This window comes from Oncorhynchus gorbuscha, linkage group LG18, assembly GCF_021184085.1.
Source record: "Oncorhynchus gorbuscha isolate QuinsamMale2020 ecotype Even-year linkage group LG18, OgorEven_v1.0, whole genome shotgun sequence".
Taxonomy (NCBI): Eukaryota; Metazoa; Chordata; class Actinopteri; order Salmoniformes; family Salmonidae; genus Oncorhynchus; species Oncorhynchus gorbuscha.
Window position 1 is genome coordinate 20090972 of NC_060190.1, and position 16025 is coordinate 20106996.

The 16025-nt window shown below is 43.8% G+C and overlaps 1 protein-coding gene across 6 annotated transcripts in view; it reads left to right on the top strand.

The window, feature by feature from the left end:
• Positions 1-16025, top strand: part of LOC124002852 (serine/threonine-protein kinase MARK1-like) — a 75930-nt gene that overhangs the window by 56935 nt on the left and 2970 nt on the right. For 2 of the 6 annotated variants that reach the window (XM_046310587.1, XM_046310588.1), the window contains 12 exons: positions 2328-2384; positions 2593-2829; positions 5105-5224; positions 5619-5718; positions 5977-6089; positions 6565-6718; positions 9498-9670; positions 10097-10188; positions 10558-10719; positions 13121-13378; positions 14991-15017; positions 15605-15649. In XM_046310587.1, coding sequence (XP_046166543.1) covers positions 2328-2384; positions 2593-2829; positions 5105-5224; positions 5619-5718; positions 5977-6089; positions 6565-6718; positions 9498-9670; positions 10097-10188; positions 10558-10719; positions 13121-13378; positions 14991-15017; positions 15605-15649 — 1538 coding nt within the window. The remainder of the gene's footprint in view (positions 1-2327; positions 2385-2592; positions 2830-5104; positions 5225-5618; positions 5719-5976; positions 6090-6564; positions 6719-9497; positions 9671-10096; positions 10189-10557; positions 10720-13120; positions 13379-14990; positions 15018-15604; positions 15650-16025) is intronic. The other 4 variants (XM_046310589.1, XM_046310591.1, XM_046310590.1 and 1 more) reach the window with 2 other exon arrangements.

Here is a 16025-nt window from a genome sequence, read left to right on the forward strand (position 1 = left end):
CAGCGACACACGTGCATGCGCACACACTGCTGAAAACAAAAACTGCTGTGTGAAGAGGTGCAGCAATGTCACCAGCCATATCCTCTGTCATCAATCTCCTGTGGGGAGGGAGGAAAGGAGAGAAAGAGGGAGCAGGGGGGGGGGGGCCCTTCCTTCCCTGACACAGGCACTGCAGGGGACGGGTCCGTGCTCAGAATAAATAGATGAGCTAATGACCTCCTGGGAACAGGCAGCACATGTATGACTTTGTGTGTGTGTGTGTGTGTGTACATGTTCTACAGGAAAAGGGAAATGAGCGACCTAGTCAGTAGTTCAACTGAAATGCGGCTTCCTCTTTTAACCCTACTACCCCTCTGAATCAGAGAGGTGCGGGGGGGCTTCCTCAATCGACATCCACGTCATCGGCGCCAGCTGGCTATTAGGGTGTGTGTCATGTCAGTGAGTCCTACAGGCGAGGTTGGGCATGTCTCTTACAGTTTGTGTGTATTCTACAAGCCAGGCAGTGTGCGAGTTGAAAACATCTCAGTAAAGTGTGTGTGCGTGCGCAAGCATATGTGTGCTGGTGTGTCCTCAATGACATTCCCATATCTGTTACTCAGCGCGAACAGACCTCATGCTGATTCACCAAGCAGAAATACAGTATAGTAGAAATACTTTATTACTCCCCTAGTGCACTTCTGTCTGTCAACCCACACTGGCCTCTAGTGGTGGTGTTTTGGCATCGCAGCATCCGTGCGTGAATAAGTGAAAATTTGACTTAAGTGGAAGCTAGGATTTCCCCTCAAGTATGTAAGGTTAGTCAATGGCCCCATCTAGAAACGGGTCCTAGGCCATTCTCTAGATTCTAGTGGTAGACCTTAAGCATAGCATACCTTAAGCATCCGTTATGAAGTGTCTCTCCCAAGTATAAAAGGTTTATGTTGGTCAATGGCCCTGTCCAGAAACAACCCCTAGCCCCTACCCACCTCGGCACATTTGTAGATCTGAAGTGATTGGATACATGTAAGGAACATGGCAAAAAAAGTATTGAGCGCAATATCGATATATTACTATATTGCTGACACCTATCCAGTCCTTTCAGATCTACCTAGGGTTCAATATGGAAGTGCGCAAAAGTCTAACCTTACTCAAATACCTTTTTCTTTGGTAACCAGACGTCCACGATTTCCGGGACAGTCCCCGATTCCAGGGACAGGCCACCAGCTAGTCCCTGATTTAGCCCTCGAAGAAAAAAGCAACTCTGAAGTTAAAAGGAGGCTGATATTTAAATAATCAAACTCTGTATCCAATCAGATTTTCATGTAAAAATGCGGTCTTTCACTCTACCCAGCTCGCTTGCTTATGCGGCTTTGGCACGGGCCTTTTATGGGATTATTTTATCAGTGATAACCAACATTGTAACCACTGCATGACCGACCATGCCCATGACCAGAAAGTGCCTCCAACAGCACAGATACCAAACTTGGGTGATTTTTAAAAAAATTACAAGATAGGCTACGATTAAGAAGTTAAGATAAGAAGACAAGAGGCTACGATTACTGTATAGGGGTAATCCATTTTTCGCTCTGCTAAAATCTGGTCACCTTAGCTAACAGATCAGTGCCTATATTAAGTGTCTCAGAATAGGACTGCTGATCTAGGATCTGCTTTTTTAGATAATAATGAGACAATAAGGACCTTATTTTACCTTTTATTTAACTAGGCAAGTCAGTTAAGAACAAATTCTTATTTTCAATGACGGCCTAGGAACAGTGGGTTAGTTAACTGCCTTGTTCATGGGCAGAACGACAGATTTGTACCTTGTCAGGGATTTGAACTTGCAACCTTTCAGTTACTAGTCCAACACTAACCACTAGGCTACGCTGCCGCTGGATATACTTCATGAATACGCCCCTGGGAAACGTGTGGTGTCCACCTCATTTTAGTGTTGTCCTGTGCAGTCTTGTCAGAATTGATGATTAGCGTTGGCATACCTCGAGGGAGGAAAGATGAGTTATCTATGTGGCATTCAAACAGAGTACCCTGTCTATAGGACTGAGGAGAGATTTGATTAGCATTATTGCTAGGAGGCCAACGCAATCCAACCTCTGCTGGGAATGGGGACTAATTAATTTGTAGCATAGCTTAGCGGCTAATGCGGACTAACTGTAGAGATTCATTAGCCGTCAGTAGAGCGATTAGCGTAGCAGCTAAATCTACCATTGAGATTTGTTAGCTTAGCTTGGTAATTTGTTGATTAGTTAAATCCGGTGTATTAATGCTGGGGTAGAACAAAAATGTACACCCTGAGGGTCCCTCTACAACTGAATTTTCTCTCTCTCTTTCAGATTGTCTCTGCAGTGCAGTATTGCCATCAGAAGAGGATCGTCCACCGGGATCTCAAGGTGAAAACCAATACCATACATGCTGCTGTAGCATTGAAACTTTGATCCATCAAGGGTCACACACACATTGTCTGTCTGTGACTCACTGTCTGAGTGTACGTCTGAGTAGACATCGATCGACAGATTGAGAGACCGTCTGTCTTTCTGTCTGACTGCTGTATCTCTCATATACACAGTTACTCACCCCCTTCTCCCGATTTCCCATCAGGCTGAGAACCTACTCCTGGACGCAGACATGAACATCAAGATTGCAGACTTCGGCTTTAGCAACGAGTTTACCCTGGGCAGTAAGCTGGACACGTTCTGCGGCTCCCCGCCCTATGCCGCTCCGGAGCTGTTCCAGGGGAAGAAGTATGATGGGCCCGAGGTGGACGTCTGGAGCCTGGGGGTCATACTGTACACGCTTGTCAGCGGTTCACTGCCCTTTGACGGACAGAATCTGAAGGTGTGTTTGGTGAGGGGTGGTTGTGTGTATGTTTTGGGATTTTGGGGGAATTTCTGTATGGGACTTATGGGTCATACTATTATAGAAGCGACGATAGTCACGTGTATTGGTTGAAGCTCAAGTGTTAAAATCAAATCATCATATCTAAGCCAATATGACACCAATCTCAATAAACATGATTCAATCAACATTATTGGAGGTACTCAACACACTTAAACCCCCCCCCCCCCCCCCTCATAAAGTGACCATGAATTTACAAATGCCAGATTGACTGTGTTTGTGGGTGCAGAGGTTTTTACTAGATGTATAATTTATCGCTCTCACGTGCACATTTCCATCCGTTAAGGAACAACGATGTGCTACCCTTTTGTAGCATTTCTGACAATGTTAACATATTGTTTTGCAGAAACTCAGTTCGAACACCGGGTCGGTTGCCCGGAAACAATACAGCTGCTTGCACCATGCTGCCAGTCATAAGAAGTGTATGCGAACAAACCTATGCTACTGTATATACAGTGGGGAGAACATGGGGGGAAGTATTTGATACACAGATATTTCAGGTTTTCCTACTTACAAAGCATGTAGAGGTCAGTATTTTTTATCATAGGTACACTTCAACTGTGAGACGGGATCTAAAACAAAAATCCAGAGAATCACATTGTATGATTTTTAAGTAATTAATTTGCATTTTATTGCATGACATAAGTGTTTGATACATCAGAAAAGCAGACCTTAATATTTGGTACAGAAACCTTTGTTTGCAATTAGAGCGATCATACGTTTTCTGTAGTTCTTGACCAGGTTTGCCCCACACTGCAGCAGGGATTTTGGCCCACTCCTCCATTACAGACCTTCTCCAGATCCTGGGCAATACGGACTTTCAGCTCCCTCCAAACATTTTCTATTGGGTTCAGATCTGGAGACTGGCCAGGCCATAGGTTTCCAGCTACAATAGTCATTTACAACATTAACAATGTCTACACTGTATTTCTGATCAATTTGATGATTTTTTTTTTTTTATGGGCCATTTTTTTTCTTTTCAACAACAACATTTCTAAGTGACTCAACTTTTGAACAGTAGTGTCTATCTATCTCATTTGGCTGTATGCATTTTTAGACGTATACCTATTGTAAAGGTGTATTCTTCTTGCGCGACCATCTTCATTGCAAAGAGAAATACAAGAACAAACAACTTTAAGCCACACGTTATTTTGACAGAGGTAATGAACATAGCTACTGTAGTAGGTCATTGCTCAGCACAGGAATTTATCAAATACAACCATGTTTGAAACACAAGTGGTTCTGAGCTTATGTCAATGTTACACAGGTAAGCTAACAGTAAGTATGAAAGAGAAGCTTGTTTTCATTATAATAATAAAAACGTGAAAAGGTAGCGTAATGTCCTATAGGATGTCCTACTGTGGTGTGTGAAGAATCCAATACTTTACCTTGCATGCGTTACAAATCACATTATTGTGGAAGCACCTCTAAGAGTGTGAATTAGGCTGTTTGAGAAGGTTTGAATCCTAAGCAACCTGCCTACACATAGTTTGAAGTACAATCCCAACATAGCTACTGTAGTAGGTCAAAGCTGTGTGCTTCAAAACCTTGGTAGAGCATGGGTGGAATAGGCATTCTGGTGCTCATGTGAATTTCCTTGTTCGGCTTCAGACCAATGCTTATTCTCACTTACAACTGTGATAGGCCTACATGCTTGAAGAACATGTGTGTGTGTGTGTGTGGTGGGGCATGGGATGGATGTATGGAACAGATGGAAAGAGAAAGCGAGAGGGATGGTAAGCCTGGAGGTCGTGCTTTATGCTGATCAGCAGATCCCTGCCCTTTGATTCTCCCAAGGGGAGGCGTGTGCACGTGTGTGGAGCCACTTATTTCCAATGTGGGACACATCAGTCTCCTTCAGTTACTACCATTGTTGAATTCTGCGGTGTCAGTTGTTCCACAGTTCTCAGTGCTAAATAGTTTTTGGTTACACTTGAAGTTACATCGGCCTTATACAGTACTGCAAAAAAAACAACACTGTTTTTGGTAACACTATTTGACATGTTCCAATGACATATTTGACATTTTCCTGACAAATAGTGTTGAGGGGTAAAGTCTCTTCCTTTGGCCAAAAAGTCTCATCCACTGTTATTGTTGTTAATTGTCCTGTGTAGGAGCTGAGAGAGAATGCTAAGAGGGAGGTATCGTACTCCTTTGTACATGTCCAGAGATTGACCCCTAACCCCAAACCTCTACTCTCTATCTCCCTCCATAGGAGCTGAGAGAACGCGTGCTGAGAGGGAAGTATCGTATTCCTTTCTACATGTCTACAGACTGTGAAAACCTGCTGAAGAAACTGTTGGTGCTCAACCCTGGCAAACGGAGCAGTCTGGAGGTAAGCGAGAAAGCGAGGGACACACACACACACACACACTGACACATGCACGGATGTACGGTCACACACAAATGCACGGAAAAAAACTTATAGACTCAAACACATACCACATGTGCGTGCTCATACAGACATGTAGATAAAGAAATCTCTTGTTCACGTCTACAGCTTGCCTTCATGAAACTAAAGAAGACACGTTAAACCAATGGCTTCTAGTCGCTGAAACACTGTGTTTTTCAGAGTTTTAAAAAATGGTCTACATCTGACTAAATCCAACTTGAGCGTATAGATGTGCAAAGTCTCGTGATTTTCACTATGTGCTGAATCTGTTTCGTCCTCTCTGTCGATCTTTCTGTCTCTGTTTGTCCATTGGTCCATCTGTCTGTCTCCCCCTCAGCAAATCATGAGAGACCGCTGGATGAACGTGGGCCATGAGGAGGAGGAGCTGAAGCCCCATCAGGAACCGGAACCCGACTGGAACGACACCAAACGGATAGGTCAGTCACATACGCCCAATGTTGTAATCTTCTGATTGGACACTCTCCTTTCCTCACTTATGGGCTGTTTTGTAACAAGCTGTATTTTGTGAAAAAGATCACTTCCATGCCACAATTTTTTTTTTTTAAATACAATAACTTTATTATTCTAAAGGGAACATCAGGCGTGACATTCGAATTAGACAACAAATGATGTTGGTACCCTTTTCATGTCATTAAGTCATTCATAGTGTGTTATGTTCCCTCCTCTCCCTACAGAACTGATGATAACTATGGGCTTCCCCAAAGAGGACATCACAGATGCGTTAACGGGACAGAAGTACGACGAGACCATGGCCACTTACCTCCTTTTGGGCAGGAAACCAGCCGAGGTGAGACATGCGCTATAGCCATACTAATGACAGACTTCACAAACAATATGTATCCTATGGATACACACATTAAAGACTTATTCCTTTATTTGAAAACCACAAAACGGCAGCCCCCACTTGGTTTGCTATGAAGCTGAGATAAGGGGTATCCACTTTAAAATTCTTATTGGGATTTATGGATTAAGGACTGACAGTCTGAGGTCAAAATGACTATACTTTAGAAATTCCTGCTTACAGACATCAACAAAATTCTGATCTGCCAAGACTGCCATCATTTCCCCTTCCCAATTTACACCCTCCCTTGAAGCATGGGAAGAGCCAAAAGTGGCGATCTTGGTAGGTTTGAATTTTCTTGTTGATTTCTATAAGCAGGAATTCGCCACACGGCGGTCATATTGCAGTCTACCTTCAAGTCTACATGACCACCACGTTATAATGTGTGCAATGACTCCCCCCCCTCTATTTCATTGGACAGTTTGAGGGGAGTGAGTCGCTGTCCAATAGCAACCTGTGTCAAAGGTCACGGCCCAGCAGCGAGGCCAACAACAGTTCCAGCCAATCGCCAGCCCACTCCAAGGTCACACGCAGCATATCGGCCAACCAGAAGCAGCGGCGCTTCAGTGACCATGGTAAGGACAACATTGTCGACCATCTTGAATCTCAAACAAGATTTTAGTTTTATCACCATTATTACAGAAAATATTATTATTATATAATTATTACCATTATTATTATGAATGAAAATCGTAGCTTAAAGAGTTCTGGATTTTGGCATTTTTATGTCTCTGTGTCCAGTATAAAGGAAGTTGGAGGTAGTTTTGCGAGCCAATGCTAACTAGCATAAGCGCAATGAATGGAAGTCTACAGCAGGGCTCTGTCCAACCATGTTCCTGGAGCGCTACCGTACTGTAGGTTTTCACTCCAACTCTAATGTAGCGCACCTTACAGTGCCTTCAGAAAGTATTCACGCCCCTGGACTTTTTCCATATTTTGTTGTTACAGCCTGAATTTAAAATGTGTTAAGTTGAAATTGTGTGTCACTAGCATTGAAGTTATTAATTACACTTTGGATGGCATATCAATACACCCAGTCACTACAAACATACAGGCGTCTTTCCTAACTCCGTTGCCGGGGAGGAAGGAAGCCGCTCAGGGATTTCACCATGAGGCCAATGGTAACTTTTTTAAACTGTTACAAAGCTTAATGGTTATGATTTGGTGAAAACTGAGGATGGATCAACAACATTGTACTTACTCCACAATACTAGCCTAAATTAGAGTGAAAAGAAGGAAGCCTCAACAGAATAAAAATATTCCAAAACATGCATCCTGTTTTCAGTATGGCACTAAAATAAAACTGCAAGAAATGTGGCAAAGAAATGAAGTTTATGTACTGAATGCAAAGTGTTATGTTTGGGGCAAAAGCATCAATGAGTACCCTTCTTAATATTTTCAAGCATGGTGGTGGCTGCATCATGTTATGGGTATGCTTGTCATCTGCAAGAACTAGGGAGTTTTTTAGGATAAAAAGAAGCAGAATAGAAACGGAATGGAGCTAAGCACAGGCAAAGTCCAAGAGGAAAACCTTGTCTGCTTTCCAACAGATACTGGGAGACAAATTCACCTTTCAGCAGGACAATAACCTTTAAACACAAGGATAGATATACACAGGAGTTGCTTACCAAGACTGACATTGAACGTTCTTGAGTGGCCAAGTTACAGTTTTGACTTAAATCCGCTTGAAGATCTATGGCAGGACTTGAAAATGGCTGTCTAGCAATGATCAACAACCAACTTGACAGAGCTAGAAGGATGTTAAAAAGAATAATGGGCAAATATTGTACAATCCAGGTGTGCAAAGCTATTAGAAACTTACCCAGAAAGACTCACAGCTGTAATCACGGCCAAAGGTTATTCTAAGATGTATTGACTAAGAGGTGTGAATACTTATGTAAATCAGATATTACTGTGTTTCATTTTCAATATATTTGCAAACATTTCTAAAAACATGTTCACTTTGTCATTATGGGGTATTGCGTATAGATGGGTGAGGGGGAAATCAATTTAATCCATTAAAAATGTCAGCTGTAACACAAGATGTGGAATAGGTCAAGGGGTATGAAAACTTTCTGAAGGCACTGTAATTGGCTGGTTGATAAACTGAAATCAGGTTAGTTTACAACTGGGATTGGATTAAAAACCTACAGGAGGGTAGCTCTCCAGGAACAGGGTTGCAAAGCCCTTGTCTATAGTATAAGTACCACAGTATAAGTCATAATAACCATAAAACCTAGAGGTCAAACAAGGAAATGGTTCCATTCTCCTTTTCCCATGGAGTATTTTAGGAACACTTAAAATGAGGGCTGTGTTTTCGTGTAGGCGTAATGTTTTGATAAGTGTAAACCTTTCTAGGACAAGGTGGCATTTATCAATATATATCCCCCCCCCACAACATATAATTCTAATTAGCTGCTAATGTGGTTATCATAAAGAACTACAAATGCCATGATGATCTGAACGAGACTACCAAATCAAGGCAAAGGTAAGATTCTATGGATGAACTATCTGTTAGCTAAATTTAGTGATGAATACATTTGCCACGTTTCTTTAAATGTGCAATTCTGTGAAATGTCTTGTGCAAGTTGAAATTGTCACTACCTGTTAGCAAAGGTGTCAGCTAGAGATGACATGCAGGAATTTGTAGTATTTTTTAATCTGAGAGTAAATACAATATATTGACAAGTCACCTTGTATGAGAGTGATCTACATAGTTATCAAAACGTCACGCCAAGGTAAGCCTACACGAAACGGCCCTTATTTTATGTGTTTCTAAAATTCCCTATGGTTAAAATGAATGGTGGAAAAACGATTGGAACCCTTTCCCAGTTTGACCGCTAGGTTTTATGGGTATTATGACACCTCTACTGTGGGGCTCTAAAGACTTCCAGTCATTTTGCTAACGCTAGTTAACAATTGCGCTGATGGTAGTTGGCAACTTCCTTCAAACTGAACGAGTTCAACGGACTCTGGAGAAGTAGAGAGTACTTCATTGCCAAAATTCTGAAATATCCCTTTAAGTTGAACTGATTAGCCTAAGGAAGTTCCCCTTACATTTGAACTGTGTGCAAGCAGAGCTTTCTTTACATGTTGCCTACTATAGTACATCCAATGGAAATGTTTAATTAATGAAGACCAGTGGAAATTTTAGGTGAATACCATTCAAGCCAGTCAATAAAATATACAAATGTAGTTTCAACTGTTCAACTATCATTATTATATAAATGTTCTTTATTGACTGAAGTTAAATGGTATTTGCCCTAACTCTGCGGAATCCACAATGGGACTCCCATGTTAAATAAAGAATAATAAAGTCTGTACTAATCATGTCATTGCTCTGTGGCTCCTCAGTGGCGCCCTCTATCCCCCCGTCTATGTCCTACACCAAGCGGGCGCAGGCCAACAGCGTGGAGAGTGACAAGGGCGATGCCGCCCACAAGCTTGGCACGGCCGGTTCCAAGGCCGACGTGCCCACCTCGCCGCTGGTGGCACAGGAGAGGAAGAAGTCATCCACCGCCTCAGGGGTGAGGGGTCAAAGTGTTATACAGGATATGTTTTATAATATTCAGGGGGCTAAGTTTTCAGCAGTTTCTTCCTCCAAGTAAGCAGGGGATGATGGGCACAGAAAGTCATTTTCTATCCCAAAATGTACTGGAAAGTTGGTCATTCCCAAAGTAATTTAGAACCCATCAGACTAAACTGTCATAACCAGTCACAAGACGCTTCGCTTCTATTAAGGTTTTTATTTTGTGGGACTGTCAGAACAGAATTAGTTTGTATTGTGAAATAAGTTATTTGTGTGTGTGTGTGTGTGTGTGTGTGTGTGTGTGTGTGTGTGTGTGTGTGTGTGTGTGTGTGTGTGTGTGTGTGTGTGTGTGTGTGTGTGTGTGTGTGTGTGTGTGTGTGTGTGTGTGTGTGTGTGTGTGTGTGTGTGTGTGTGTGAACCACAGAACAGTAACGCTATGACCAGGAGGAACACGTATGTGTGTGAGCGGTCGAGCACAGATCACTACACGGCGATTCCCAATGGCAAGGACAGCAGGTGAGGAGGGCGATGGGTATCCAATGCTGCTGTCACGGCAACTTTGTTTGCTGTTGATCATTTGATTGCTTCTGATAATGTTTAGCTGCCTATGTAACTACAAAGTAAATACATAGGCCTTGGAGTGTGACTAGAACTGACTCTCTCCCTGATCTTTTCCCCTCTCTACCCCTATATCCCGCTTTCCTATTCCTTGTATTCTTCCTCCTGTGACCTTTCTCTTGTCCTCTCTCTACCCCTTTATCTTTCACCTTATTTCTCTTCCCCCACCCTCCCCGTTCACTCGATCTTCCCTTCTCGATCTCTCACCATCCTTTTCACACTCTCGCTTTCTGTCTCTCTCTCTCTCCCTCTCTCTCTCCCTCTCAGTCTGACTGAGATGTCAGGCTCGGCCAGTGGCTCCTCACCATCGCCAGGGGCAACCTCAGCTGTCCCTTCCACTCGTCCGCGTCATGTCAAGTCCATGTCGGCATCGGGCCACCCTATCAAGTCCCCACTGCCTCCCATAGACGACAACGCGGAGTACAAGGGGTGAGCTAGGGGGCTAGAGAGAGCGAGAGGGGGCTGAAGTCCCAAGTAGGAAGGGCCCCAAGTTATATAAATTGCTAAACACTAGCCTATACCCCCCCCCGATCTAAATGAGGAGTTGAGCTAGGGTATCAGACAATGGAGGGTTGAGGAACTGGGAGAAATGACTTGTTATAATGTCCATGTTTTTTCATTGCCCTATGACACTACACTGCTCAAAAAAATAAAGGGAACACTTAAACGACACAATGTAATTCCAAGTCAATCACACTTCTGTGAAATCAAACTGTCCACTTAGGAAGCAACACTGATTGACATAAAATTTCACATGCTGTTGTGCAAATGGAATAGACAACAGGTGGACATTATAGGCAATTAGCAAGACACCCCCAATAAAGGAGTGGTTCTGCAGGTGGGGACCACAGACCACTTCTCAGTTCCTATGCTTCCTGGCTGATGTTTTGGTCACTTTTGAATGCTGGCGGTGCTTTCACTCTAGTGGTAGCATGAGACGGAGTCTACAACCCACACAAGTGGCTCAGGTAGTGCAGCTCATCCAGGATGGGACATCAATGCGAGCTGTGGCAAGAAGGTTTGCTGTGTCTGTCAGCGTAGTGTCCAGAGCATGGAGGCGCTACCAGGAGACAGGCCAGTACATCAGGAGACGTGGAGGAAGCCGTAGGAGGGCAACAACTGATAGAGGAATTCTAAATTCCTTTATGTTTTATTGCCAACACCAATTCAATTCGCACTCATTTCTAATTCATGATAAGTTGTAAGTTTATCATTTGCATGAATTAGCAAGAGACCAGTCTTAAAAACATTTATTCTTGATGAGTACTGACCCAAAATACAAAGAACATTACATTTTAAAGAAAGGGAACATAAAATGACGTCATCAGTTTCACACCCTCTCCCATCCTTACAATAGGTAGTATTCAGTCCTAGAGAAGTTTTACTCCCCTCATAAAACTACATTCCAACCTGTCTAAAAGATATACTTCTCTCCACTAATGGAATCCAACCAAAACATTCTTATCTGTTTGAAAAACTATCTTATCCCTCCTCCTTAAATTTCCCAGGAGGCATCAGACAATTAATTAATTCTGCTTACATTTTCAGTAACAGCTCAACCAAAAACTCATACTTTTCAAATCATAACATAATAGTATTAGAATAAATGGTTCTAATCAATAATGTATACATAATTAATCATCTAAACTATAATTTCCTCTAACAACAACCCAGCAGCAGGACCGCTACCTCCGCCTTTGTGCAAGGAGAAGCAGGAGGAGCACTGCCAGAGCCCTGCAAAATGACCTCCAGCAGGCCACAAATGTGCATGTGTCTGCTCAAACGGTCAGAAACAGACTCCATGAGGGTGGTATGAGGGCCCGACGTCCACAGCTGGGGGTTGTGCTTACAGCCCAACACCGTGCAGGACGTTTTTCATTTGCCAGAGAACACCAAGATTGGCAAATTTGCCACTGGCGCCCTGTGCTCTTTACAGATGAAAGCAGGTTCACACTGAGCACATGTGACAGACGTGACAGTCTGGAGACGCCGTGGAGAACGTTCTGCTGCCTGCAACATCCTCCAGCATGACCGGTTTGGCGGTGGGTCAGTCACGCTAGAGGTAGCCTGACTGCCATTTGGTACCGAGATGAGATCCGCAGACTCCTTTTGAGACCATATGCTGGTGCGGTTGGCCCTAGGTTCCTCCTAATGCAAGAAAATGCTAGACCTCATGTGGCTGGAGTGTGTCAGCAGTTCCTGCAAGAGGAAGGCATTGATGCTATGGACTGGCCCGCCCGTTCCCCAGACCTGAATCCAATTGAGCACATCTGGGACATCATGTCTCGCTCCATCCACCAACGCCACGTTGCGCCACAGACTGTCCAGGAGTTGGCGGATGCTTTAGTCCAGGTCTGGGAGGAGATCCCTCAGGAGACCGTCCACCACCTCATCAGGAACATGCCCAGGCGTTGTAGGGAGGTCATACAGGCACGTGGAGGCCACACACACTACTGAGCCTCATTTTGACTTGTTTTAAGGACATTACATCAAAGTTGGATCAGCCTGTAGTGTGGTTTTCCACTTTAATTTTGTGTGACTCCAAATCCAGACCTCCATGGGTTGATAAATTTGATTTCCATTGATCATTTTTGTGTGATTTTTGTTGTCAGCACATTCAACTATGTAAAGAAAAAAGTATTTAATAAGAATATTTAATTCATTCAGATCTAGGATGTGCTATTTTAGTGTTCACTTAATTTTTTTGAGCAGTGTATTTCCTAAAAGTGAGAGATGTAACTTTATTTGTATACTGTTCTATTACTACCAATGTATTTATGTTAGGTGATATTTCTTATCTGTATTTTTGCCTCTCACTCTACCTTCGTAGCCCCCCCACGGCCTCGCCATCGGCGCACAGCATCAGCAGCAGCACGGCCGCCACGCCGCCCGACCGCACGCGCTTCCCCCGCGGCTCCTCTAGCCGCTCCACCTTCCACGGTGCCCAACTTCGCGACCGCCGCTCGGCCACCTACAACGGTCCACCCGCCTCTCCCACGCTCTCCCATGACACGGGGGCTCTGTCCCAGGCGCGCAGGGGCACCTCCACGGGCATCATCAGCAAGATCACCTCCAAGTTTGTCCGCAGGTCAGTGGAAATGGACGGAAAATGCACCATACCGATGTGTTTGCCAGACCTGGGATAAATAGACAGATTCAAGTATTTTAGGTGCGCTTGATTTATCCTTTATTCTATAGGTTCTATTGTACCGGGCGGATCTCCATTATTTAAAAGTATCTGACAATGTATTTGACCCAGGTCTGATATTTACAATATTACACTGCAGGACTAGTGTCAATTCCATTTGAAACCCCACCTCTTTAAGGAATACCTAGGATAGGATAAAGTAATCCTTCTCACCCCCCCCCCTTAAAAGATTTAGATGCACTATTGTAAAGTGGCTGTTCCACTGGATGTCATAAGGTGAATGCACCAATTTGTAAGTCGCTCTGGATAAGAGCGTCTGCTAAATGACTTAAATGTAATGTAAATGTATTTCAATTCAGCATATAAACGGCAATTACAATTTAGTTCCTGAATTGACTTTATTGAAATGGAATTGACCCCAACTTGCTACACATCATGTAACATGTTTCACTTCCTTAGGGCCATATTTACCCAGCCTTTGCATCTGATATTGAAAGTAACAGCTGCACATTTTGTACTAGCCAGTATATCTAGTTATTTAGTAGGGTACCGTGTAAGGTACAAGGCTGCTTTGAGTGAGTGTGGAGAGAGATAATAGAGAAAGTGTGATTGGGTTCCTCTTTCTCTCTCAATCCTGTGTTAGCAGGGGACACCACTGCGAAGGGTAAAGTTGACCTTAGACACTGATCTTGGGTCAGTTTAGCATTTTCCCCACTAATGGTTAAGGTAAGGATTGAGGAAGAGAAAGATGATCATAGATCTGTACCTAGGGTAAACTTCACCCCGTAGCGCCAGTCCCTATTCCCCTAGCTGAGCCTGCGGTGACCAGGATCTGCTCTGAGAGAGACGTGGGCTGCCTACAGATACACTTGCAGGACCACACGCAAAAGCACAGACACGCATATAGAAATGCATGCAGTCTCTCTTTCTTATGCACACACACACACATACACACACATAGAGACTGCGGCGTCTGCAGTATCTGTGACCGTGCTGCAGGCAGTCAAGGGCACTGGGTAAAACGAGCCTGTTTTTATCACCAGCCAGGGGCTCCACCCTTAGGGCATGACAAACTAACCTGTCACTGAACGGTTCTATACACTCATCATATGTTGCTGTAGCAATCAATGCATGTGTATTTTTTTATGAAGACATTTTAAAATATTTTTTTAGATTCAATGTTTTGTTTTTGTTCTTATAGTTTATTGTCAATCAGACTTTCCATGTGTAGTAGGTTTGAACCAACCAGTATGAACTGGTTGGTTCTTAGTGCCTTCAATCAGCCCATAGTGAATTTAGGGGTCTTGCTGTAAGCATATGTAGCACTGTGTATTTAAGCACATCATTTCTTCATGCAAAATTGGGATCGACTTTGCTGACATAGTGGATCCATCACCATTAGATTTGTATATTTCTGCCACATTACGAGAAAGTCATTGAACAACATTTCCCACAACGTCCTTTTATGTCTCCCTATTTCCATCCATAGCTACACTCAAAGAAAATAACCAATTTATTTTTAAATCGCTTCTTTCATTGTTTTGTTTTTTAGAACTATGTCTTTCAGGGCTGGCCGGAGGTAGGAGCGCACAGAATGGTTACCATGTCTACACCCGCCACACCCTCTCTTCCTCGCAATCCAAGCCCTCTTCAATGACATGCAACCATTCACGCCCTGGTGCCAGCCCCCCCTTCCTTAACTCATCCCCCTAAACCCTACACCCCCCCCCGCATTATCCACCCCGCTATCTGACCCTGCACCACTAACAGACTGAGATTGAGACCCCAGAGAGGCCTTGCCTGTGATGCCTTGGAGTATGCAGACAGACACCTGCACTCACTTTCCGACTTCTTGTTTCGTTCTTTGGTTTGAGTGTGTTGTGTGTGCTGTAGATGTCTTCTGTCATCCATCTCGCTCTCCGTTCACATGATTTCCACGTTGTATCATCGTCTGTTTTTAGCTAGCTTGCCGATATACGCCATGTTGGCCTTTTTGGCAGTCTCACCAGTTGCCTCCCCAGAACGAGTTGAGCCGCGTGACCGTGTATGTTTGTAGGTTTGACCCCATCCCACCCTCGTCCTTTTCACCTACCCATCGTCTGTGTGGACACTGACAACCCCCTTCCACTGCTCTGTTGAACTCTGAACTCTGATTGCTTCCCAAAGGGCCACGGTTGAAGGAGAGGCCAGTGGCAGTACAGACCCCCCAAGGTGAGGCATCGGCACGGCCGCCCGCAGAAAAAGTAACAACAACCTCGAAATAAAAGCATGGCATGTCAATGAGGGTCACTACTAGTCCCAGGATCGAAAGCCAATGTCACCGGTTCATTCTTGTTCCATGTTGTGGAGTATAGTTAGCACTGTGATGGCGGAAGGTGGACTAATTCTAGGTGTGGCTATCTGTCTCTCGTCTTAAATGACTAGTTCATTGTTGTGGAGTATAGTTAGCACTGTGATGGCGGAAGGTGGACTAATTCTAGGTGTGGCTATCTGTCTCTCGTCTTAAATGACTAGTTCATTGTTGTGGAGTATAGTTAGCACTGTGATGGCGGAAGGTGGACTAATTCTAGGTGTGGCTATCTGTCTC